Source organism: Thunnus albacares, chromosome 6 (assembly GCF_914725855.1).
Source record: "Thunnus albacares chromosome 6, fThuAlb1.1, whole genome shotgun sequence".
In the NCBI taxonomy this organism is placed as follows: Eukaryota; Metazoa; Chordata; class Actinopteri; order Scombriformes; family Scombridae; genus Thunnus; species Thunnus albacares.
The window spans coordinates 14,900,187-14,927,987 of record NC_058111.1 but is presented as its reverse complement, the minus strand read 5'-3'; the positions used below and the strand labels follow the sequence as shown (position 1 = coordinate 14,927,987).

At 38.9% G+C, this 27,801-nt stretch overlaps 2 protein-coding genes across 2 annotated transcripts in view; both read left to right on the top strand.

The window, feature by feature from the left end:
* Nucleotides 1–23,187, top strand: part of ppm1lb (protein phosphatase, Mg2+/Mn2+ dependent, 1Lb) — a 47,519-nt gene extending 24,332 nt beyond the window's left edge. Inside the window, exons 2-4 of the mRNA XM_044353146.1 lie at nt 7,432–7,648; nt 18,377–18,538; nt 20,796–23,187. Of these exons, the coding sequence (XP_044209081.1) occupies nt 7,432–7,648; nt 18,377–18,538; nt 20,796–21,136 (720 nt within the window). The 3' untranslated portion in view covers nt 21,137–23,187. The remainder of the gene's footprint in view (nt 1–7,431; nt 7,649–18,376; nt 18,539–20,795) is intronic.
* Nucleotides 23,188–24,651: 1,464 nt separating this feature from the next.
* LOC122983431 (ADP-ribosylation factor-like protein 14) lies at nt 24,652–27,522 on the top strand. The gene is made up of 2 exons (XM_044353147.1): nt 24,652–25,130; nt 26,097–27,522. The coding sequence occupies exons 1-2, from the start codon at nt 24,816–24,818 to the stop codon at nt 26,388–26,390; spliced, it is 609 nt and encodes a 202-aa protein (XP_044209082.1). The 5' UTR covers nt 24,652–24,815; the 3' UTR covers nt 26,391–27,522.
* Nucleotides 27,523–27,801: the final 279 nt, after the last annotated feature.

The following is a 27,801-nucleotide window of genomic DNA, read 5'->3' as shown; positions in this document are numbered from 1 at the left end:
GCAAGAGAGATAAGATATGACATGCAACATTGGTGCTCAGTCGAACTGGAAGCAGGGATTTTGCGATTAAACCCCTGTCTTAAAGAGCTAGGCCACCAGCAGTCTCTATTCTGGTCCTAGACTGAAGGAAGGATTTAGGAGAAACTGGTGGCTTCTGTCAAAAGCTGAATAAGCAAAATACACTGTCAAACAACTCCATCAGGGTAAAAGGGTCAAGTAGTCAGGGTGAGAATATCAATTTTGTTTTCAAAATTAAGTGAAGAGTAATTTTTTTCAGGTCCATGGCAACTGAGCATACCATCCACTGATGAAGACTTGCAAGAAGTGATTGAAAGCTCTGGAAAAAGTTAGATTTGGACCATGAGTTGAGATTAATTTGTTCAAGTTTAAACATCTATTTTTCACTGGAGAAATTAAAGGCACAGAGCCTCTGCTGAACTACTGAGCTCCTCGATTGATAAATGGAAATTACTGCTACATGCTTACATACAAAATATCTCACTCAGTACATGTAGTACATGTCTTAAACACAACTTTTTTAAAAAACAAATGTATTTCAATTTACGTTTCAAAAATGTATATCAGCTGATGTATCTCTACCTGATTTTTTTTATAATCTCAGATATAGATATCAGTATCATCTGCATATATCCAGTATCGGTCAGGCTGTAATATAAGCAGTTCAAATCCCTGCATGTTTCTGCAGTTATATGAATCATGTTCTGGCATCACAGAACACTGGAAATGATGCTGAGCCTCTTTTCTATAAACTAAACATCAGTCTATTATTGAGTCAGGAGTCCACGCCATAGACACTGACAGGGAACTGTTACTACGAGGTTAAGCTATAGGAAGCTATGGATCAACCAGACAGCCTCCTTCTAATAGACTGTTTAGGTTTTATATGAGTTTTCACCTCCTCTAATAGACCCGGCTGTCGCAGGAAGGACACATGGTGAGATCTTACTCTAAGCTGTGTGTATTGCAAGCGGAGAGGCAGACTGATTGCTCTGAGCCTGTTCACTGCCTGAATGCGAATCACCTCTGTAATACTTCCCTTCACTTTATGAGTAAAGAGGGACAAGATCTGTCGCTGTTTGTGTGTTTGAGTGCAAGTTTGTACCTGTTGGCGTTCTGTGCGCGTGTGTGTGTGTGTGTGTACGTGTGTGTGTGTGTTTGGAGTGGTCGATTTGGAGTCGCAGACGGTCACCTTTGCTGTAAAATCTGTTTTATTGGCAACTGAATGAGCCAACAGGCTGTGGACTGTTGTCCTCGGGGGCAGGTCTTTGTGTGTCACCGCAAGTTTGAGGGGGACTTAGAATGAGATGTCTGCTGAGGTGGGACAGATGTTCAGCCAATGGGAAGCCTTGGCAGCTGTAACCATGGTTACCAGATGTTCTTATCATACCGTTCTTACACCTCTCATTCTTTCACAGTCGGAGAGAAAAGAGCTGGGGCTGACTCTGTTTAGCCATGAGGCAGTATTTCAAGTCGATCTCTCTTTCTCTCTCTGTCTCTCTCTCTCTCTCTCTCTCTGTCTCTCTCTGTCTCTCTCTCTCTGTCTCTCTCTGTCTCTCTCTCTCTCTCTCTCTGTCTCTCTCTGAAAGCTGAAGGCATTGAAGCGTTTCCTTCCACTTTTAATGGACTTCTATTCAACTATCCACTCCTGATTCACTTTTATAGCTCTGGCTCTGCTTCTGAAATCCTCATTCACTTTACAGAAGTCATTTCTGTCCTCTTGACACTGTCAGCTACACTGCACAGTGTTGGGCATTACGTATACCCTCTGAGGGATGACTGGTATTTGAATATGAATCAGAGTGGTTTATTTTTGAATGTTTCTTAAGCCAATGCACTGATGTGTGTTTATGTATACAGTATGTGTCTTTTCTGTTGGCAGCTACAGGAGATTTAAAGTTCACAGTACCACCGCTGCCCTACACCAGCCTTCCATCCCCGAGCCCATCTGCGCTCAGAATGTTTGTTGTGGTTTTGGGGGAGATTTAATGGCTGGCAGGGCGAAATAGTTTTGAGATGCCTGGGTAAAATCTGTGTGTTTGGACGAAAGGGGGTGTTTTCAAGGCCACACAAACAGTTCCAATCTGGCTCTAGGATCACACTGCACAGGAAGCAAGTTATTGCTTTTTTTTTTTTTTTCTAAAAATAAGTGAAACAGGTTTAGAAATTGGTTGCCAGTATAGCTTCATTTGTTTGGGATATTTTAAAAGATAAGCCAGTATTTTAAAACCAGAAAGAATAAGTGAGATGACCCCAGTGCAATTCATACATTCATTAATATTGACATTTTAATAAAATAGCTCAACACAGCAGCTAGTTTGCACCCATAGTCCCAACAAAACTAAAAAAGTGACAAAATGGATAAAAAGAATGAAATGTGATTGGTTTATTTCTTTTTTCTAATATATGAAAAATAGCATCTCAGGACTCGATACTAAACAAAAGAACTTTCAATCACATGGCGTCAGTCTAATCAGCAGATGACTCAGTTTTACTATCATTAAAAAAACAAAAAAAGAAACAAATTGGTTTTCACTGTTTAACTTGTTTGGGGATTATTCTATAAATCAGTCAATATTTTAAAACCAGGCAGAATAAGTGAGCTCGCTTCACCGCTATCAATAAAATATAAGCTCCACAGAAAACTAATAAGTGAACCTTGAGTTATGATTGTTTATTTGATTTGAAACAACTATTTCCAAAGTTATAATTTCAGCAGCATAAAAAGATTTAAAGCTTACAAATGATATTTGACAAAACATTCTTACCACGATCATATCACTCAGCAGATGGAGCTTGCTCATTTGAAATATCAAAATTTGCATTTTTCTGAGTACTTTAAGTGCTTCTGCTTCCAATTTCAAGAATAAATTTGCGGTCTGAGCCTCACAAACGACAGTGTGTATGTGCTCGTGTGTTCACGTGTACTTAACCCCAGTGTTGTTTGCCCGCTTTCACATTCCACTAAGTACAAAAGAGAGGGCTTCTATTTATTATACAGTGACAACATCGTAATTTTCCAGCACACACACACACACAAACACACACAGCCCCACTAATAACCTTTGCTTGGCATAGCCCTGACACATACAAAGCTCAGGTGTGAGATAATGAAATTAGCGCCCCATGCTCATGCTCTCATTGGCCCTGTGGACAGACTAATCCCTGCAATGTCATCCTGAGGAGAAACATGCTACACCTCCACAACAGACATGATAGTTAAATAGACTTTTTCCTCTTTAATTATTCTCATAATCTATTTGTTTTTATTTTTCCTGTTTAATTTAAGGTACAGGCATATGATGTCCTTCTTACTGCGTGTAGCGTTGAGCACATAGTGTTTACACTCAATGCATACTGTACTGGAATTTTAAATGGGCGAATGTTGTCCCCTCAGAGATGAATAATGTTATTGTAATTTAAAACTAGAATTGGAAATCAAAACAACAAAGGGAAATATTTTGAAATGCTCTTCTTCCAGACTCCTTCTCTAGTAGAGTTTGTCCACTGCTTTCTCTGTATGTCATTGCTTTGAGGGTTTATCTCTCTTTTTCTATTCTCTTTTAATGACGTGCTTGAGTGATGCTAATGAATGGTTCTTACTCTCTTCTTCAGTGTCTCCCACTCCGTTCTTCTTTTTTCTTCTTCTCTCCATCTGCCTGCTTGATCTGTCAGAGAGACCGCAGAAAGAGATTTTTCTACTTCGGTTATGAGACTCCCTCAGGGTGATTCTAAAGGAAAACTCACATGACTTTTCTCTTTTTCTCTGCCAGACTCGCAATGTGATGGATGGAAGTGTTTAAAAGGCCTGACTATTTCTGTTGGACTGCGCATCAGAGTGGCTCGCAGTTAGGAGTCAGGAGGGAGAGTTAGGGCGACGGGGTAGATGTGTAGGTGGCCCTGTTGAGATAGGAAGGTATGTGTGGGTTTGTGTACTTACTGTATGTGCATACAAGCATTTGTGCTTGCATGTGTGGTGCAAGTTAAGTCTTCTGTGAAGGAGATGCCAATGTGACGCTCTGCACGGCCATGACTGATTGCACTCTGAGCCAGCTTTCCTGTTTTGGGACTTGGAGTCACAAGAATGATTGTTTGCACTGCAAAAAATACATTTTTAGCTATGAATGCTGACTTTATTGTGTGATCAATCAATATGTTGTTCCAGAGAAAATTGACAATTTTGATAATCATTTAAGAGTCATTAATCATGATAAAATAACAAAATTTAACTAGCTCCAAATATTTTTTTATATAAATTTAGATTTGCTGTATCTAGAGTTGCAACTAACAATTATTTTCATTGTGAGTTAATATTCAGATAAAGTTTTGTTCTATAAAACATTAAAAAACTGTGAAAAATGCCCATCACAATTTACCAGAGCCTGATGTTATGTCATCAAATGTCTTATTTTGTCCGGCCAACAGTCCAAAACTCAAAGATATTCAGTTCACTATCATATGTGATGAGGAAAAGCTGCAAATTCTCAGTTTTTGGTTACTGAAGCTATTAAATATTTGGCATTTTTGCTATAAAAATATTACATGTCTGGATTTTGGAATGTTTATCACAGACTTAAGCTTGGACTCTAGATATTATTCACTCTTTTCTTAGATTTTATAAACTAAATAACCAATTGATTATTCTAAAAAAAATAATCAACAGACTAATAAATAATGAAAATAGCTGTTAGTTACAGCCCTATTAATTATAATCAACAACTTAAAGCTGAACTAATGAATATTTTTATGATAAAAATGGATCAAATAACTGTGTAATGTGAAAGGGGTCGCTCGACGTGACAAACCCTCAGAGAATCCTAACCTGACTTTTCAGCTCTCCGGAGCATTTTAGCTTCTTTCAGCTCATTGTTTTTGTTTTTTACAGCTTAAATCTTTACTGCTCTGGTTCAGTCTCACAGCCCTAATAGTGTTTTTCTAGGCTGCAGCAGGCACCTGTTTTCAGCGAAAAAGCCCTGCACCAAAACTTAATCCTGCCTTTTCTCTCTCAAACATGCCTCTTATACCATTTGTTCATTCAAATCTCTCTCTATTTTTCCTCCATGACCATATATACTCATCATCTTCATCACTCCCCCCCCTCCCCCCCGCTTTCTGTTTCCGCACGTTGAAGCACATTTTCTTTGTCAACTGCTGCTATGCAGTATAGAATTTCAGCTCCTGACCCCTGCTGCTCTGAACCCTCTATGTCTCTCTCAGCAAGAATAACTCTCCCTTTAAGGACCAGCTCGTCCTTCAGCTTCTTCTCACATTCCTCTGTTATGTTCTTATGTCAACTGCTAATCTCATCCTCCGTTTTGTTCACTGCTGTATCACTGTCCTTGATCCTTGCCATCTTGTCTTCATCCCTCTATCCCTCAGTCTTCATCCCCGTCCATCCCTTCCTCATCCGCCCTTTCCCTCCTTTCATCCTATAAACCAGTGCAGATGCTACAGCCAGGTGTCTGAAGTGTTGATCTGGTTCTCTAGCAGGTTAGATGGTCAGATAATTAGGATTTACCCACTTCCCACTCTGTCAAGGCTGTCTGCTGTTCCCAGGCTTATCTTGGACTATAATTGTGTACAGTTAGACACACATGCAGTCACATTATCTCCAAAACTGGTTGGTATATTGCTAGGCCAGGGGAAAAACGGGTTTGTGACCTTGGGGCTTTGTTAAGGACTGACAGGCAGACAATTAAAGTGCTCAGTATTTGGCACAGCACAACCAAGGAAGACTAAAGACTTCTATTTATCACCTTTGAACCCAGTTTATGACTTCTGCACTCTGCATGGTAACAGCAGGATGGCGGTATGTCTACGGTGATTGTCAAGAGACAGGAGAGTGTAGAAAAGATCCATGGTGATATGTGGACTGAACATCACTATGGAAGCAGAGAGAAGGGACTTTGGGAAACGGATAAATAACATAGAAGGACGGTCTCGCGAAAGAAAAACATTGGAAGTGTTTGGGTGTCAGCGGAGAAGATATGGGAAGAGTGACAGAGCCTGCAGCGGAAAGCTGCAACAACACTGACTAGAGATATAACCGGAGAGGAGTAGATGAGTTGTTTTCATGTGTGCAGAGAAGAAGAAGAGGAGGCAGGGTTATCTGAGTCCTTGAAAGCAATTTCCCAGAGCAGAATGAGATATAGACGGAGAGAGAAAGAGAGGGAGGTATAGATAGGAGAGGGAGCTAAACGGGGACAGCGTATGAGCACTTGAGACATGGGGTTCATCTATATCTCTCTGTCATATGACCTCAAATCATTATATTTAGCGCCAGGAAATATCAAACTATTTTTTTCTCCTGCAGCCTTCACTGGCTCATTTTGTTTTCTCATTTCACCGCTTCGTACATGTGAAAACATGTACGAAATTTGAGATGAATCTGGGATGCTTCAGATCAGTGGCTTGTCAGCAGTATATTATCCAACATTTTTACTTGGAACTTTCTGAACTTCGTGACCTTGGACTGGCTTGCCCTCGCTGTTTGGCACCGAGTCAGGGGAGGGGGATGGAGGAAGGGAGGCATTATTTGCTCTGAAGCAGCAGTAGGAATGTGTGAAAAAAAAGGTTTAGTTGGTGTTATCCTCAAAGTAAAATGGATAGAGGTGAGGATACAGTTTCTCTGGCTCAGCTCTATCCCACAGCGGGGTGTGAGTGTGTTTGATTGGCAATGCACTTTTCCTTTCTTTATCTCTGTTTATCCGTGATTTATCTGGTTCAAGGCAGAAAGGACAAGCAGGCTACCACCACTGTAGCCCACTATATACCACTTGACAAATACACTGCATGTATGTGTGTGTATAGATATAGAAAACATCACAGTTTGGGCACTACATTCGAATATTCTGCACCAACAATACGCTAATATGTTTTTAAGGCCTACCTTCTCAATTGCTCTGATTTTTAAACTTATTTTTAAATTCAGTTTATCAGTCGAGTTTCCTCTTGCTTGGGGCTGCAACTTATCAACCTATTGATATTATCAATTAATCTGAAAATTATTTACTCAGTTAATCAGTTAGTTTATGAAATGTCAAAAAATAGAGACAAACGCCTGGTAAATGTTCTTGAATTCCAAGGTGACATCAGTCTAAAGCCTAAAGATTTTCTGTTTATAATGATATGAAACTGAGAAATGCAGGAAATCCTCACAACTGAGGAGCTGAAACCAGTAAGTGGTTGGTATTTTTGGTTAAAAATTACCAATTGTTTCAGTTCTACTTCTGTCAGGTTTTCATTACTTCTCTGTTTGAACACAAAGTATGTAAAATGTAAAAGAGAAACATGCTCATAAACATGTCGATCAGAATATATTTACGCCTCTGATAGTGTTTTTGACCAAAATCATTTTTGTCTGCAACCTATCTAATTTTTTTTCCTCCATCTCCCTCTGCTCTCCATTATCAGGCTGCTGCTGACTTTGCAAAGGCGCACCTGCCCGAGGCTCTCCGCCAGCAGCTACTGACCTACGAACGGGAGAGAGAGCGAGACAGAGAAAAGGACAAGGAGAAGGATGAGAAAAAGGAGAGGGGTGGCCAGTCCTATCCCTCCATCCTGGAGCAGCAGATTCTGACTTTGGACAGAGAAATGCTGGACAAGCTCTCTGCCACTTATAATGAAGCAGGTGTGTATGTGTGTGAGTGTGTGTGTGTGTGTGCGCGCTATACACCATAATAGCCTGGAAAAATACCCCCAAAACTCTAAAAACATGTACACATAACTTTATACATAATATATTCACATGTATCCTTGCACATGTTTGCATGCGCTTGAATTTGTTACAGCTAGGGAGGACTTTTTTTGCAGTGGGTTAGACGATATATATTCCTCACTTGCTCATTAAATGGTCTAAATGTGGGACTACAATATATCAGAGTGAATGTGTGACCACAAAACAAGAAGACAGAGGCCACATACTGATGGCTGTTTGCCCACGAGTGTTGCTCATTACTGGACACACAAAAAAAGAAAGTACCAGTTATTCCTCCAGTGATGTTTTTAAATGTCCCCTATAATGCTGCACGCAAACTATTATTTTCCACTCCTCTGTTTCACTTGACTGTTGTTGAATAGTGACTGTCAGCAGCCCCGGTCCTTGCTTATTCAGCTGTTTAAATACAAGCTGATCTTCACAAGGCTTGTAGTAATTATCTCTGGAGGGAGGCTGGGGAGGGAGGGGTGACGCAAGAGAGAGGGAGTGATGGATGCAGAGAGGTAGGAGAAGGGTCAGAGGAAGGGATGTATGTGTGGAAGGAGGACATTTTGCTAGTAAGAGCTATACAGCAGAAGGGGACGAGAGACCTGTACGGCAGGCAAATGGAGGGAGAACAGTAAAAGAGAAAGAGCTGAAAGGTAAGGAAAGACAGGAGAGGGACAAACAGAGAGCGAGACAGAGGACATGGATACAAAGGGTGATGAAAAAGATCAATTCGCACAAAAACATCAAAGCGTGAGGAGAGAGGGCAAAGAGACAAACCATGAGGGAGAAGAGAAAGGGAACAAAAAGTCCCACCGCAGAATCATAGATGTAGAAAAAGAAAATTAGAGGAGGCCAAGACCTTATGTTAACAGTGGAGATTAGGATTTTCTTTTCTTTCTTCAGCAGAAACATTATTGGCTTATTGAGAATGCAGGGGAGAGGGTTGAAATATTGATTATAAGATGATTACATTGAGACAGACTGCAAATGCAACAATACAGTTTTCTCTCCCGGTGCCCCTGATTAGACTAAGGCCATGTTCAGACAGACAACAGCTCTACGTGAAAAGGCAATGTGTTTGCCAGTTAAATACACATAAGCACACATTCCTGTCACAGTAGATTACTTTGCAGCATTTCCTACTGTTTACCCTGCGATCGACACAAACAAAAGATAAAATGCCATCATTATGATTTCCCAGACTTATAAAATCCTTTCTCATAATATTATAAAACTGCAGTGCAGTGTTTTGGCATCTGATAAGTCTTGAAATTCATGGATCTGTTTCTCAAACTTTAACACAAGCCTGTTTTTGGTCTGAATGCTCACCAAGGGCCTCACTATACTTCAAACAATCTACTTGAAGGATCGCAGTGATTTGCCAGGCATGCAGAGGTGAGACAGTAGGCAGATTTTGAACTCTCGCAAGCTTCCTTTTTTTCTGCGCTACCCATGTCACTTTTAGTGTGTACAACCAAGCACAAAACCATGAACGCCTTCAAGGAGAGACCCAAAGTGTGGGCCTTTTTATCCCCATTTGTACGATTCGTTGCGTCGGGACTTCAAAGACACTCAAAAGACAGAGTTCTTGGAGGGAGATCAGGGAGGCCGTGGGATGCAGCTAGATGTGATGGCAGACTTTTGACCCCACCTTTGAATGTGACCTTGAGATAAATACTTCATTTATGAGATATTACACTTTTTTTCAGATGTTTTTCAGATGTTATCCAACAACATGTTGATAGACCTAGTTTGTTTCAAGCATACTGAAACCTTAACTGTTTCTTCTGAGTGGGAAGCACGTTTAAGACAAAATAAATTGAGAAGGGTTTTGGTTCACAGAGTGAAACTGATGTCGGAGATGTTGAGTGGTATCCTTCCTCCTAAGACAGGGGAAAGAGAATGTGGATGTTTACAATTAGATTATAGGTCTTGAACAGAGTATGGCTTAAATAAAAACCTGCACACAGCTGATACTCACATGTGACTCACATGCAAGTTGGTTGCAAAGTCATCGGTATGAAAGAGCCATTGAGAAGGACTGCCGCAGTTAAATTAAGCAACGAGAGAATGGGTCATATGATACTGATTGTTAAAAAGGAGAATTAAAATCTCCAGACTAACAGCGCCCTGTCTGGAGGCTGACAGCTCAGAAAAGGTTGACATACATACATATATACACTCACCGGCCACTTCATTGGATACACCTGTGCAATGTATTACAATCCAACAGCTCTGCCATAAATTCTACATTTACGAAGCTTATACATTTTCAGTTTTTGTTGACATTGTCAGAAAGGTGATAATTCTACTCTGTTTATTATTGAGGTCGTAGTGGGTGGTGGTGGTTTACTGGAGTGCATTATGAAGGGGGGCACCACCCACTACGACCTCAATAATAAACGTAAAGTACAATTATCTCCTTTCTGACAATGTCAACAAAAACTGAAAATGAGTAAGCTTCGTAAAAGTGGAATTTATGGCAGAGCTGTTGTGTTGGATCGCATTAGATTGCACAGGTGTTCCTAATAAAATGGCGGGTGTATGTAGTGTGTGTACTACAGCTACCTCACCTTTTGTTACACTCACCTGCTCTCGACCTCTTCATCCTTTTTAATCCTTATCATCCTCCCCTTCGACGCTTCTCCTGCTGCAGATAAGCATCAGGTTACTGGTCTATGTTGTCTCTCAAAACAGCCACCAACTAAATCTTCTCTCCTGATCCCTCTGTCTCTGTTTTTAAGCTTTGTGACCTGTTGTATCCGGGCTCCAAATATTCTTCCAGCTGCCCGTCTGTCTATATCTTTTTTTTTTTTTTATCCCTATATTTCTATCATCTTTATTCGGTCAGCACAGCAAGGACTGGCACTGAGTTTATAGATTACTTTACAGTCAAGCTCCATTACGATGAAAAAGCTCCTGTGTTGTCTAGTCCGAGGCAATAGACAGCCTGGGATTGAATTTGCTGCAGTATTTGTCCTAGCTTTCTTGTCAGCGTCTCAGGGGGGGGATCTGCTGATCAGGTAATTGTTGTGCATTCTTGTCCGTGTATCTGATTCAACAATCACATCATTTAGGGTGCACAGCTCCCTGCATTCTGTTGTAATCGGGGGCCTAAATTGAGCTGGCAGGGAAGGAAGAGAGAGGGGAAAATAGAGAGATACACTCTCAATTCAGCTCCCAGTCCCCAGGACAACAGCGTATCAGATTTATCCCCCTGTTCGTTCATCCCTCTGTTGTTTATCAGTGAACAAAAGCGCTTGAAAGGAAGATAAGGGAGATGGGACTTTGATGGAATGCCCAGGAGCTTAGAGTCTATTATGGAAGCAGTCTCCTTAATGCGGTATGGTATTCTGCTTGCACTGACCTTTTATGTAGCTGCGTGACATGTCTCACAGCGCACATGTTTGCACCCACGCAAGCACACATAAGTGTTCAGCAGTGCATCATAGTCCAATAATCAGTAGTTGTACTTGTAGGTGCGAGCAGCAATTCAGCAACCAAGCTGGCAGTTTAATTATGTCATCTTGCATCAAGGTTTCTGTCTTACAAAGTGAATGTCAGGAACGGTTGAGATTAGTTCATGGAAATGTGTGCAGAAACATTTTAGAAAAATAATGTTTGCACACTTGAAATATTACTTCTGATACCTCCTAAAAATACAAAATACTGTTTTACAAGTGAGAAATCAAACCTACTGTGTATTGTATTCATGAAGTGGTTTATATTTTATAAAGAGGTGACAAAGAGTCTGTTTAACACGCACACACAGAAAAATGAGCACACACGTCATCATTTCAATGTCAAACAGCCATAACTGGGAAAAGGCTGAATTTGCCAGAAAGCCAAACATTTTGGTTTCAAATATCTGCAGAAAGGAAAGAAAAATATCTACTTCAGTAATATAATAGAAGATATTCATATTTCTGGTGCTAGAGTACTGATATTGTATTGCAACAGATTGTATCACTATACACTGCATATTGTTATATTAATTACGTGTCCCATGCCTATTCAGAAATGTTAATCAAGCTTTCCTCAACAGCCAGAAGCAATATAAATGTTGTTCTTTAGCTTTCATCATATGAATCTCTTCCAAGTGAAGCTCCATTTTGTTTAGTACCAATCATCTAGTTTTTGCTTTTCTAAGCTTTGTATGTTGCTGTTATAGTTGGTTTTAGCTGAATGTTGATCTCATTGTTAGTTGTTAATTGGTATGAGTCATTTCATTTTCTCACTCCGATGATGTTTAATGTTTGTTTTGATCATTGGGCCTCATGCATGAATTGTGCATACACACAGATTTGATCTTAAATTGTTCATGCAAACAATTTAAGAACTTTTGTTGCATTCATCAATATTTGTGCAGACCTGCCAACCTGTATGCATTTTGCTTAGCAGGTACGCATTTTGACATGAAAGTATGCTGGTACGATTTGTCAACGATTTTCAACAGTCATGTTCATATTCAGCCTGTCATTAGGTCATCCTACCATTAAATAATAGCCTACCTATAATGAGAACTGTTGTATTAACCAGCTCTAAAACATTTATTTCATCGTAGCCACAAAATAGTCTGTTTAGGCTGGTTTGGGTTTTACAGCTATATTGTCATCATCTTTTCAAATTAGCTGAAATTCATATTTTCAAAAATCAAATTGGCTTAAGTTTGATTATTGTGGAGGTTGTAAACAATATAAACTATATAAATGCAGCAGTATTGGTTAGTGTGTAGTGAAACTGTGTTCCTTGGTAAGCTGTGTTTAACCAGGTGAAAGAGAAATGGACAAACAGGCATAAATGACAAACTAACAGTTTTGGCATCTGCACATATTTTTGTAAACATTCTGTTATCAGTATCAAGAGTTTTCAAGTTGTACACATGTTACGTGTATTTTTGCAAATTATGTACAATAATTCAATTGCTCATTTGCTACTGCTCGATGCGTTGGCCAACCAGGCCTTGAGAAGAGAGCATTATTTTAAAGATCGAGCAGATTTGTTTACTGAGAGTGACGAATGGCTCATAAGCCGTTTTCACTTACCAAGGCAGATTCTTCCGAACCTGTGTGACGTTCTGAAGCCTCAACTTAGATCAGAGATGAAACTATCGAATCCCAGGGCCCGCCCAACACATTTAAAAACTAAGTGCCTGCTTAGAACCCCTGTGGCCACCAGCGGGCCCCCAAGAGAGCTTGAAATGTTCTATTGGCTGGACTGCAACAGCGCGGCTAACCCTATAACCACATCTGTCCCCCACTCACCAACCGACTGACTGAGTGATGAAGTTACACTATTGGTCAGCCGAAGGCGGCCGAAATTAAGTATCCCAGAATGCATTTTGCGCCAACCGACAGCAATGGCAGAGATTAAGCTATTGTAATTTTCTCCTCAGGACTGTTAACATGTCACTTTATTATGTTTTAATATTTTTAAGATGAAAAAAGTAACCATTTAGATTCCCAATATCCAGTCAGTTTATCCAAATAACACCTATTTAAGAAGAGAGGATCTGTGTGCCGTCGCCAGTGTTACTTAAGCTGAAATTATCATGGATGTATAAAGAGACTGGATACAGCGTCAGAAGCAGGGCCCCGTTTATTCCTATGAAAGTTGTTCAGTGGCTCATGAAGCCGAAAAAGCCACTTCCTGAAAACATACTGTGCACGCTCTATGGACCTAAACCTATACTCAAGGCAGAAAAACTGTAATGGCATTTCAGTGATTTATGATGATTGATGGTGCATTGGAGCCAGATGCATCCAAAAAATAAAATAAAGACCGTTAATACATATGTTTTTTGTCTAATTTATTTATATACAAATGATTTAAAATAGACATGTAGCTTAAAACCAAAAGAGGCACATGGTAGGCTGTAGACTAGGTAAAATTCAAGTGTTTTTCAAATACATTTAATGTGGAATCAAACGAAGCATTCAACTTAATTAAATTCCCTGTGAAGATTAAAAGTTTGGATTGTTGCTTATTGTTGCCTTCAGATCTTGCTAGCTGATCCTGGGGTATGCTGTTTGGTGCTGACGGGATGTTTCCTGGCTGTGGTAGGTCACTGTCCAGTGGAATATCAGGCTGCAACCCCGACAGAGAAACCTCTCCAATAATGGCTCCAATGCGCTCATCCATGTCTGTTGTTTTGACAGTTTCCTGGCCCCCTCCTGTGGCTGTAATAATACGCCTGGCAGCAGGCAGTTGTTTTTTGGCGTCCGTTTTCAGATCAAACAATTTTTTTTATTTCACTAAGAGTTCTTTCTTCTGCAGATACAGCATTAATTGCACTTGTGATCTCTTGCCATGCTTTGTGCTTTTCTGGACTGATGACACCACTGCTCACATTTGAAATAAGATTTTATTTTCTTAATGAAACTTCATTATCCTAAAGTTTCTATCTCTGCAGAAGAGTTTTCCTTTTTTTTCCCCTGTCTTTTCTTCTTTTGTCTGAGTTTAATGTTACCTGTGAAATTGTCGTGGCTTGTTGGTTTGTGGTTTGCACATGGCAGTTAAGTCTGCTGAGCTTATATAGGTATATTTGGATGTTTCCTTATGCTAATCGCAAATTGCTTGGCACACGCATCCAATTTAAGATCAGACACAATTCATCAACATACTCAGGTGTGTAAGAGCAGACTTGGCTGTCAGACTTGGCTGTCAGCGCACGTTTCATGTTTTCTCATTTTCCTCTTATTGCTTTGTGCAAGAACAAATGTAAGAGGAAAAATAAGAAAACATTCATGCATAAGGCCCGTTGTTCTTTTCTGTGAAGGGTCTTATTACCTTAAAAAGTGACATACACTCCACTCTCATTCAACTAAATGTTTGCTCACACCGAGTATATTTGCAGCAGTGTGTTCAAACTCCGCAGCGTTTCCTCCTTTAGTTCACTTTGTCGAGCCGAGAACGATGCAATTTGAACTATTGCAGCACCAAATACTGAAGGCAACACCCGCATTACCAACCCAGTTATGGACACTAACTGGTATCAACTTTCTTATTATTTCCAACTTTAATTGTTAATCCCCTTCCCCCTTCCTAGCAAAACATAGATGAGCCCTGTTCTTTCTTCTCTTTCACACTGTGTGAAATGTCATCTCATCTCATTTTAATGGTGACAGGTCAGAACAGTTGACTTTTAGAGACACACCCTAAAGCTACTTAACTGCAACATCATCCAAAAGGGACCATAACAGTAGAGCTATAGGGATTGTTGAAATTTTATGTTTCATTATGATAGGACAAAACACAATTTTCTATGTCTGTGTTACCAAAATGGAAACAAAACGACCATTTTTTATTTGTTTTTTAACCCAAACTGGATCTGCTTGCCATTGGATGTCATTAATTGAAACTTAGTTAGTTTGTGTCACTCGCTCGCAACACTTTGTGTTAAAGAAGAGGTTCCAATGAAGTGTTGTAGTCCTCTGGTGTGCCAAGCTGCTGAATAAATAAAGGGTGTGTGTAGGTGTACAATATAGGGATGAAAATTGATGAAGCTCGTAGCAAGCAATGAAAAAAATTCAAATCAATATAGGATACACTATAATAAGTTGGGATCCTACTTTATGGTATAAGGACTGAGATCATACAGCATAGTCTATTGGCATAACAGGGCAATACTCAGAAAGTGTTTATCAGCAGAATACAGAAATACAAAATGCTGACTGAAAAAGTTAAAGACCGATGAAAGAGGACACACAAATATTTTTTTATCCCATTTTAAATGTTTATTGATGTGCAGTAATATTCAAAATAGTACTGGGAAATGTGTAGCCTAAGGAAATGAACATAATGTTGATGAAACATTTGACAAAGACCAAACATCTTTGACATCTGAGTTGTGACAGTTGTTGTTATACAACAGCACAGCTCAACGTTACAGTGGTTTTTGGAAGCTGACTTCTAAGTAGCAAATGTCAGAATGAATTAGGGACAGTAAAGTAAAGTATTTCATGCTCACAGTTACTAACTAATTGCAGTAAGATGGTTAGAAAACATAAAGAAAGGAATACAAAAAACGTAAAGATAGTGAGTTTTTCATTGTGATGAATTATCTATCAAATGCAAGTGTCAAGTCTTTGTCTTGTCTTTGATGTTGGATTTGAAAGTGCTCTGTTTGACCTCAGCATGAATTTATTCAGGATTTTTGTGTTTGAAAGTTGTTTAAAAAGTGTGTAAGGACTCGAGGCAAACAGCTTTTTATTTTTCTGTTCTCACTTGGTTGTGTGAGATCAATAATCTTAAACCACTTCCTGACCCACAAGGTTGACTTTGTCAGTGTTTCCATAACGACCCTGTACAATCAGACTGCTGTTTCCCACAATTGTCCATAGATGTGTTAAATGACATGCTTCACCTATGACCTGACCTGTCACTATTTTTATGACGCCCATGACGTCATAAAAATGATAAAAAGAAAAAGAAACACTGCGCAGAATCAGAAATGATTGACTGGTTCACATGTACACAGGCCCCCCAAAACAAACTCTCACCTAGGACTCCAAAAAGTCTGAGGCCAGCTCTGAATAAACTAGTTATTTATGATAGAAACAAATGAGTGGAATAAGAATTGTAGACTATAGAAAGTAGAGCTCACCTGTAGCCTCATTGTGACATAGTATGCAAATGCAGTGTTGAGTGTTGAACAGCCTTTGTAAAGCAGTTCAAAATGATGTACATGGTATGGCTAAAAATAGCATTGTTATAAATGTTAACAGTGCAAGTCCAAGGAGGGTAAGTAAAATAGGATGGCAGCTCTAAGGGGAAAAACTTTGTGGGTGGACTAATGGGCAGGTAGTGTTTTTTAGAAAGACTCTGAAACAGACAATGAGCTGAGGTGAGCAGGGTGGCAGCAATCCTGCCCTCACATTTTTCACCTAAATGCCAAGCAGCTTGGTTAAGAACATAAATCCACGGGATGTAGTCTACGCACACTTTTGCTCTCCAGACTCACTGACAGCACAAGCGGAGAGTCTTTGCTTGCTCGGAGAGAGTGAATCATTGCAATGATACAAATTGGAGTGAGGGACTATCTGGGGCTGAGATGTTAATCTTATTGGAGTGTTGAAAGTATGCCTGGCCAAGCTAAGCCAATAATTAGCATGAGCACAGGGTGCATGCGGGCCATGGTGCCATTTTAATAGGGAATGCTGAATATGTGCTTGGCATGGCTAGGCTAATTGGGGAAGGGTGTGCTAGCAAGGCACCTCAGTCCATTATCTCTATCGCCATGGGAACTAGATAAGGATAATTAGCTGGACAGCATGGCACAGTGCAGCGGAAACTATAGGCATAAGCAGCAGGATTAAGGATGCATACAATGATGAAACTAATGGAAATATATTTTTCTCAAACTGGGTAAAAGATTTAGTAAGTCATTTACAATTAAGTGGCATCAATATTCACTTCAGTCTTCCTCACTGCGCTTGCAGCTGTTTCTCATCTTTCTGTCTCCTTTTTTTTTTTTGCACAGTTTTTCTGTTTATCACTTTTTTTTTCTCAGCCAAAGCAATAAACGGGAATAATAAAATCATTGTCCTGCTGAGAAGTAATCTATTTTCTCTCTCTTCCCTCATATCTCTCCCCTACTCCTGGCCCTCCAGCCTTCCTCTCCTCTTACTCCTTTTTTTTTTTCATCTGCATCCACCGTCCCCCGTCTCATTCCTCACATATATTGTCCAAGCTGAAGTTGAAGTTTGGGCTGAGTAAATCTGAAGTGAGTGGGAAGGGGAAGACCTACTTCATCCTGCTTAACCCCAAAGCAGCTGAGACATAAACTGTCAGTTAGTCAAACATCACGCCAAGATGTGGAAATTTAAAGGGAAGTCTCAAAAGTTAGTAGGTCGACCACATTCTTACGATGGCATTTAAACCAGCTTTGTTTTAGTTTTTCTTCTGGGCTTGTATCCACTGCACGTCCCATTTTCTCTCCCTGTGTATCCCCCGCACCTCTCACTCTCTCTCTGTCTATCTCTATCTCTGTCCGGGTGGTCCAGGCCAGAAGGACCCCCTACTTTCTCCACTGTTCCCTTCTCTCTTTTTCTATGTCTCTCTGTCTTTCTCTCTGTTTCTCTCTCCATTTTTGTCTTTAGTCTGTGTGAGCAGATGGCCAAACAGGCAGATCTGTTCTTTCTCTACAGGACTTTGGATCTCACACAATAGGCCTCAGATTCTGAGTCCAGACTGTTCTGCCTGGCTGGGAAGCTAAACAAAAAGAGGAAGGAGAAGAAATGAAAGCGTTTGGAGACTGGTACAAGGAAGACAAGTTACTTCAGAGGGCTTGTTGCATTGTTTGCACACAGTTTCATGTGTTTCACTTTGTTGCAGGAGGGAAGTGTGTGTATTGCAAGAGGTTTTTCTCATCGAGTTCCTGTGTTACCAAAAAAATGTTTTTCTACTTAGATTATTCATTTTTGTATGAATGAATATTGTATTATAATGATTATTGCAACAATGTGATGAATATAAAATTACACATACCCTGCTAGAGGATTTTTTTTCCATACTGCCAACCCCAATTATGATCCACTTATTCTCTTACGACTCTTTTCTGCCTCTTTCTCCCCCCGCCCTCCCCTGCTCCATCTCTTTTTTTCTTTTTTTTTTCCTATCTGTATCTGGGCCCCTCCGCTCCCTCTGTTTCAGGTACTACATGTCTGGTGGCCCTGCTGTCTGATAAGGAGTTGACGGTGGCCAACGTTGGAGACTCACGTGGAGTTCTTTGCGATAAAGACGGCAACGCCATTCCTCTATCGCATGATCACAAACCTTACCAGCTCAAAGAACGCAAGAGGATCAAGAAAGCGGGTGAGAAAACAGCTGCAGTCCAGACCAATAGACTTTTCACAACTGATTCTGAGCAGCACAACATGGCTTGAGAGAACATCAAAACTCAGATTGTTGTCATGAAAGCATAAAAAAAGTCTTCTTATGATCAAAGCTTAGTGCGTTATCCTTTTCTTCACATCTTGTGTCTCTGTACGGACATCAAAACCCAGTGACTGATAACACAATCTGCTTCTGAATTAGCATGTTATCAAATGCAGCCAGACAGTGCACAGTATTTAAGGTGTATTTGTAGGCATAATTCTCCCTCCTATCCTATCTACATACTCTCAGTTTGATGGCAGGTTGCCTCATTAGTTAGTCAGCTGGTCAGTAGTCAGGACAGCCCACCATCTCCATCTAATGGTCCATTTGGGTACTGAAAGAAACTCCACAGATTTTGTTTGCGTTATGGTGCTGGTCACTTATTAATGCTTGCAATTATAAGATTGCAGGTGCTGAGATTCCCTACTGTACTTTGGGTGAGAAGGCCTCCAAATGTTTTATTAATAAATTCTTATACTGTAGCCCCTTCTCATAGGGTGACATTATCATGTTACAGTGATGTTGGTATCAATCTGTATCTCTCTGTGTACAGACACATTGTTTGAAACACAGTTCCTCGAGAACAATAAATGATAGAAACGTTATACTTACACCACAGGTTCCCCAGGTAGAGCTGATGAGCTGATTAGATGTTGGAGCACCTCGCTGCATACATTTGCATATTAATAAGGGAAACCTGATTTTCTTGAAACTGTTGTAACATCTAAATGCTAAATTAAGCGCTGGCTATGCAATGTTTTAGTCATAGACCTTCGTTAATCTTCAAACTCCTAATGAAGCAAAAATATCTTGATACTAGAACCACAGGCTGCAACAACCAATCAAAAAGGGGTCATTTCACAAACACCTCAGATAATTATATCATCAATAACTGATTAAAAATGAGACCATCAATGTATCTTAAATCTATAGAATTTGATAGAAATTTTTCAATGAAGTTTTTATTCTTTACTTCATATTTCCTTAATAAAAATAAGCTCAATTGTTCTAATTTGTAAACTTGTTGATATAAATCACTTATTTTGCATCATTTGGTCATTTTCTATTCCCATTCATCTATTATATTATGTGGATCTTATGATACATTGTTGGTCTCATATTAGAGTTTTTTGTCATTTATTGATGGTATAATTGTCTGAGGTGTTGGTGAGATTTTTACAAAGATGTTCATATTATGAATGTGATGCCTGATTAAAATCTTTGAAGGAAATGTTGCATTTTAGTGTGTAGTGCAGGAATTCAGACTAACTTATTACCAGTGGCTTGTATTCAAATAAATACAAGCAACCAGTTATGAGAAGACAAATTAATTCAGTCTAATGATAAAGTGAAGGCATAAGTAATGCATTCATTAGCTTAATTAATGTCCTCAGTAGCTAAATGCTTAGGTCAATACCTCATAGTGCTTAAGAGAGACATTAGGCAAAATCTAATGCTTCTCTTGCTTCTAATTGCAGTTTGTACATAATGTTACAATATATCAAAGCAGCGAGCTGAAGAGACAGTAGCTACTAAATTAGCTACTGTTCAGGACACAGAGTTCATATCATCTGTTTTTGTTTGGATATTTGGGGATTCTAGCTAACTTTAGTGCAGTTTATTATAGAAAGATACACTTAATGGGATTTTTAGGCTGACACAAATATCTTATAGCCCCCAGTGGCCTGAACTCTCGACCTTGGTATTTTTAAAATCCAAGCTACGACTTTGCTTCCAAGCAATGAGGAAATCATCTTGACCTAGTATGGAAGTGTGCATGTAATCCAGTCATTTCCAGTACAATTCCCTGTGTGCAAATCTGTTGAAGCCATAGAGCACACACAGCTGTAAATGCAGGATGTGACGTGAAGTGAAACGTATCCAATGTAAATAAAGTGCTCCATGAGTGAGTGAAAACATGTCAGTGGCTCTGATCTGTATTGTTTTTGGCAATTTCATGTGCATACAACAGCATCAGTGGATAAAATTTAATAGACATGTTGCCAGCTGTTTCAGAGGAACAAAAATAATGGCAGTGACAAAGAAAACATTTGTTTTTCTTCTCTTCCTCTTGCCTTTGTGTTCCTCTACTCTACTGTCTAACACTTCCCCCTCTCTTGTCCTTCCCACATATCCTATTACTTGTAATATTATTTTCCAACCATGTCCTCTCTGGCTTTGTCTCCCTCCTCAGGTGGTTTCATCAGTTTCAATGGCTCATGGCGTGTACAGGGCATCTTAGCAATGTCCCGCTCTCTGGGCGATTACCCACTGAAGAACCTCAACGTGGTCATTCCTGATCCCGACATCATGTCGTTTGACCTGAACAAGCTGCAGCCAGAGTTCATGATCCTGGCGTCAGACGGCCTGTGGGACACCTTCAGCAATGAAGAAGCAGTCCGCTTCATCAGGGATCGGCTTGACGAGCCTCATTTTGGCGCCAAGAGCATCGTCCTCCAGTCCTTTTACCGTGGTTGCCCTGACAACATCACTGTCATGGTGGTCAAGTTTAAAGGCAAGGCCAGTGAGCAGTAGACTGCCCGTCTACCACATGCAGTATCTATATGATGTTTAAATATAAGCAAGAATAGGCTTAAGATGAAAATATCAAAAACCGAGCCCGCAACTTTTTGAGCGAGAACTATTTCTATCACCGATAGCTACAAAAGTTAGTCCTTCAGTGCATCAAACCACGGCCAGCCCTCTTTTACTTTTACTGCTGTAAAAGTGACACTTGTAACAAAATGTCTTTTCATTTAAGCTTCGCCATATCGTTCAGACACCGTACTGCGAGCTGGGTCACTGTTATGCAAACGAACAGATTTAGCTTTGTGCAGCCGTGGGGAACGCCCATGAGTGTACACACATCTGTATGTCGTGTGTGTGTGTGTGTGTGTGTGTGTGTGTGTGTGTGAGAGAGAGAGAGAGAGAGAGTGACTGTGAGGAGAAAAAGTGATAGATGTCTGTCTTTGTGTGATAAACTTGCACACAAGTGTCAAATTAACAATTCGTTGTCTAGCCAATAACGACACATTTAAAGTATACATGATAGCATGGAGTTTCACGTCCATATTATTTCAAATATATTGTCTTTCACTCAATGTCTGTGTGACCACTAATTTTATATTTTTCGATTCCTAATTCTGTGTTTCCACATTGTCCACTTGTATTGACGTCTACCAAGTGACTGCACTGAAAATTCTGTCGTTTAACACGTGGGCAGTTTATTTTTTCCCTGGATCAAACATATGTCACTGGTGCAAATCAACATTATGAATTTATTCCCTTTATACATGAACAACACAACTGATAATATACCTACGCTCGTTCAAATATCACCATACGTATTGTACAGCAATAGAGCCGATTACATTGTCATATCACACTTGCTGAACGTGTGAGGATGAATGAAGTGTTTTTTGTTGAGTTGCCCCGTTTTAATATTTTGGTTGCTGAATGTCTTGAAACGATTGCTGATAGTCTCATGTCCATTTTGATTGTTGATGACTTTTACTCCTGTTCTGTTACTCTGTTCAGCCCCAACATATCAGGATCTGTGTACTACTGATAATGAGATATTTGTTGGATAATCTAGTAGCTTGTCAGTGTGTAATAAAATGGCACTTTAAATGGGAATAAAATGTAAAGTATTAAAGCAATACATTTCCAGATTATGTTGTGATAATAAATCACATTATGACAATTGCAAATTATTGGCTGTTAATGTAAAAAGAAACTTGTAAGAAAAGGTAATAAATTGAGTTATCACATGCAATAACTGAAGTAATAGTTGGTAGTTATACTTTTAATATTATTACATCATCTGGAAATTGACATTAACATGTTAGATCTACAACCCTTTTGAATAGGCTTACATATTGACATGCTATTTATTAGGTTATCTGACCTTTCTTATCATTTAGTGCAATCCACGTGGAATATAAAGATACTGAAGCTGACAACTCACTGTTACCATCAATACGTGTCATCTTCACTTAGAGAAACATCCTACATCCTGATACAGATCACGTTCAATTTGATCTCCATTTCTCTGAACACAAAATGTAACAAGCCTTCGAATGAATCGCGTTATTGTTGCCTTATGTTTTTTAACTGTTTGTCTCCTGTTCTGAAGTCTGCTGCCAAAACTGCTCCTCGCTTCTTTTTTTTTTTTTAATGCAACACTGTCGATCATACCACGCACACAGCACGACCTCGGTGTCCCACCGTGTTAAATCACATGTAGAAGAAGCATTGTTGAAAGAACGTCTCCAAGAGACATGAAATTGTAAGATGAATGTACATACTGTCCTCATGTCAGTATCACTCCCCTTCACTGTTTATACAGCAACGAAGCAACGCGCCTGTTCCTGGATTGATAAACTTCAGAGATAGATACCAGATAAAACCGTTTGTTTGTGCTTTTTTCAGTTGAACATTCTTCCTTGATAATGTATGTTACAGAATGTTTATGTGGCATTTGTACTTGTTTTTGTTGACTTTAATAAACTGTAAAAACAAATCTGAATTTTAAAATGTAAATCAAAAAGGAAACATTACAATTATAAATGATCATATCAGTTTTCTCTGTGTTGTGGTTTATTTTTTTCTCCTGTTTGAAATTCACATGGACTCTGACATTGATCTGCAGGTTTTGAGAACCTTGTTTGTAGTCAGTTTATGCCACCTGCTGGGTGATTAGAATATTAGAAGATCTTTACAGCAGTCCATGTTCTTGACTGTTTGTTAGTCTGGTCAATAAACCAAATTTATTAAATAACAGACATTATGAATCTTTTCAATCCACGTTTATTCATACCACAATTTTCAATAAATAAAGTAAATTGAAGCCCACAGTCCACTTTATTAAGCAGGACAAACAATCAGAAGCAAGCAAGCATGAGAAATTAAATATGCACTGATATATTAAAAGAATACTTTGTTATATTTATTTATTTATTTATATTTATTTATTTATATATTTATTATATCGATAATTGTGACAGTTAATAGTGATGTGGATTTTAGGTCATATTTTCTAGTCTTTACTGTATGTAGCTGTAGTGCTTAAAGTGCCAAGAAAAAGTAGCTTTATTGTTTTAAAGCATTAGAATCAAAGGGGATTTCATGTGGCCTTTGTGACATTGATCAATACAAAAAGCAGTAGCAGTAATGTATGTACACCTGTGTCTGAAAAGTCAGTATTATGCACCATAGACAAGACAAATGAACACCACAAGCACCTCTGCAAAAAAAGATGATTGAAAAGCACAAGTCAGGAGATGGATACAAGAACATTTCCATGTCACTGAACATCATTTTGAACACAGTTAAATCAATCATTGAAAAATGGAAAGAGTATGTCAATCTCCTCAAAGCAGGCTGTCCCCAAAAACTGAGTGAGCTGGTAAGCAGACTAGTGAGGAAGTACCAAGCTTTAGAGGCTTAGATCGGAGAGACATTAACACTTGGCCGGGTGCAAAGAGAAAGCCTCTCTTTAAAGACTCACAACATCTCGGCTACAGTTTGCCAGAGGGCATGTGGGAGACTGAAATCAGCAGGAGGAAGGTTCTCGTCTGATGAGACCAAAATTGAACTTTTTGTTATAAACGCACCATTCCCGCTGTCAAGCATGGTAGCTGATGGCTTGTAGGGGGTTAAGGTTATAGGCACTATAATGTAATATCTATATTGCTGTAATCAAAAGATGTTTTATGTATGTGCGCATCCATTTGAGTTGAATAACAAATTTCCAGAAACTGTTTTTTCTTTGTAGGTTTCCGTAAGCTGCATCTTCTAGAGATAATTTTACATTTGGCCATGTCATTGCTATGGGACATACAGCCAGGAAGAAACATCATCCTCCTGTTGTACCAAATATGGGCTTCCTGGCTGGTGTGCGTGATGATCTGGGGCAGGTGTGATGTGTCTCCACTAACTGTACTGTGGTAACCAGAGAACTGCATGTCATTCCTCATAGTTGCACTGTCACTCTTGATATAAATAGCTTTACCGAAAGCCACTCAGGGACCAGGAGAATCCCATCACAACAGAGGGGGAGGATCCACTCTGTCTGTGTGTACATAAAGCATACTGATTACAGACAGTCTCCATAAGAGACCAGACATACTGAGCCTACAGACAGACAACACAGAGGGATCCGCTGGGTGCAGGAATCCATACATTTGGATATAGACACAAGCTGCATTCAGACATGGGTATGTATGGTTCCAAGCCTCAGAAACAAGCACAGGTCCTGATGCTGGGCCTGGACGGATCAGGGAAGACCACCTTGCTCTACAAGCTGAAGTACAATGAGAGCGTGGTGACGGTGCCAACTGTTGGCTTCAACGTGGAGACGCTGGAGACAGACAGGAGCAGCCCGGGGCTTACAGTGTGGGATGTGGGTGGTCAGAGGAAGATGAGGCCCCACTGGAAGCATCACTATACTGACACAGCCGGAGTTGTGTTTGTGGTGGACAGCTCGGACCAGAATCGGCTGGACGAGGCTTGCAAGGAACTCCATCGGGTAATTAAATCAATATTTGATTCTTAATTAGGGTAACTTTTTAAAGTTCTTATTTGTCAATCTCCTCCCGTGAAGCATCTGTCATGCTATAAAATTTTCATGAGTGACTGATAACACAGTATATTTAATGACATCGTCGTACACAAGGACAGATCTTACAGTGTGTTACAGTATAAAGCATTTATTAATTCTTTACATATACAAATCATTCACAGACACGTTTAAAATTATTTATAAATGTGATAAAAAATAATGAAGATGTGTTAATCTTGACTTTGGAAATGGTGTTTGACAAAAAAATCTGAACTTTCAAGGTTCAAGCTTCAGGGTTTTTTATTGTCATATATACAGAATGACGTAGCAGTCAATGAAATTCTTATGATGAGACAACACCAGCATGTACTAGTCATAATAATAAATAAAAAGTAGGAAAAATGAGCAAAACGTAATACAATAAAATGATACATACTTATATAAATGGCAATATATACAGACTATGAGTTTTCAGCTGCATCTTGTGGTGCTCATCAGGTGATGGTTTGTTCAGTTGTCATGGACAGTGAAGAATTTATAAAAGTCTTTATAAATAAGTACATATTTCATTAATAAATAAATGAATAAATATGAGAAACAAATATATTGTATATTTTATATGATTAGAACTGTGTTATATTTTCAATCATTTTGCTTATTCACCAGTTATGGATGCTTCATATGAGGAGTCATAATTGTTGAGACATGCATTGATAAACATTTAAAATGTCCTTATGTCTATTTACATTACAGTGTATTATAAACTATATGTTATGTGTGTATATACTGCTTTTAAATGTTGAGTAGGCATTAAAGTAATGTGTACCCTGATGGGATGTGTAGCAAACACAAAATCTTCATAATAACGGGCAGATTCATCTGAAGAGTTAGTTTTATGCCATACTAATTGAAGTGTTCTTTATTCTGTTTTAGGTCCTGAGGTACGAGAGTCTCAGAGGAGTTCCTCTCGTGGTCCTCGCAAACAAACAGGACCTTCGGGGAGCTTTAAGTCCAGAAGCGCTTTGCCTGAGACTGGACTTGAGAAGCGTGTGTGAGGGCAGGGCCTGGTTCATCCAGCCCTGTTCAGCCACCACCGGCATGGGACTAGAGGAAGGTTTCAGGAGGATTGTCTATCTGATGAAGACTCCACTGAAACAGACTCAAGAGGACATTAAGGTTAAGATGAAGGCTAAGGGCTTCAGTATCACAGCTTTTCACTGTGGTTGATACATCGTGGAGGAAAATCTTGCTTCATTCATGCTATAATTCCTTCTGGCCTGCCTGCGTACCTTGCTGTGTGATCTATGAGATCAAATGAGAGGAGGCGGTAATAGTGGATGACATTAACTCAGTGTTTAGTGCTCTTTGTAGCAGAAAGTACTTTTATGGAATCATGGAGAAGATAAAGTGTCTTTGGACCGTGAAAAAAGTCCATGAAGACGCAGAGAGCACTCTTGGGCTATCAGGATGTTTTTGAGGAAACATTCAGTGTATCATACACTGTCATGATCAGCTTGCTTGAATGCGAACATGGAAAACTGGCAAATAAAAAAACTAGTGTTTGTTTGGTCATGTTTCTATCACTGAAAGAAATGTTGTTTTTCAATCGTGCATCATCTGTTTTTCGTTATTTTTTATGTATTTATTTGTATTAGTTTTCATATTACGGACATTTTGTTATGTTCTTGGTATTTCATAAAAACTTTATTTATTGATTTGAAATGCCATTTGAACTTTTATGTATTTATTTAATTTATTTATAGGTTTATTTAAAGGGACAGTGCACATTAATAACATTTTGGTAAATGTGCCAGACTATTTTTCAACTATAGTCCCTGGAAAGATGTTACAAAGTCAGACTAAAAAAGAATATAAGATTTAAAATTACGAAGTTATTAAGAAGAATGCAGAGCAATAATAAAAATAACATAGAATATTAATGTTATTTGAAAATATACAATATTGTCATAGTGTTGTCTCACAATATGTTAAAATGTGAAGATTTCCTTTAGCAACACGGACATGGCTACTGTTAATACTTAATAACTTCTGTACCAGTATAATATACTCATATTGCTACTGATTTTATTTGAGGTTGTATTGTTTCATACTTGAAATTAAATCAAAATATCACCATTTTAATTATTGCAAAATTGAACACATAAAGTAGGATATGGCATAGAAAATTCCTCGTTTACCTCATTTGAAAATGAAACCCAACAACACATTGAAACAAGTCAAACTGTCAATCCACATTGTGTTTTGAAAATGTGTTTGTTTAATGCACATATTAGCGCTGTTTTTGTATTGTTTTGTCTATTTCTTGCACTGAAATAAAGTTGATAAAAATATCTGGAAACTGGCTTTGAATTAAATGTTTCTGAGTTTAGATGATAAAAAGCAGTGATGGAAGTAGAATAAATATGCTTTATTTAGGCAAGGCAAGTTTATTTGTATAGCACATTTCAACAACAAGGCAATTCTATACAAGTGCTTTATATAGAGCATAAAAGGCATCAAGACAGAATATAAAAGCAACACAAGTAAAAAGACATTTAAATACAATTAAAAAGTGTTAAATTTGGAAATAAAAAGAAGTTAAAAAGGAATAAGACAGATAAAACAGGAGAATAAAAGT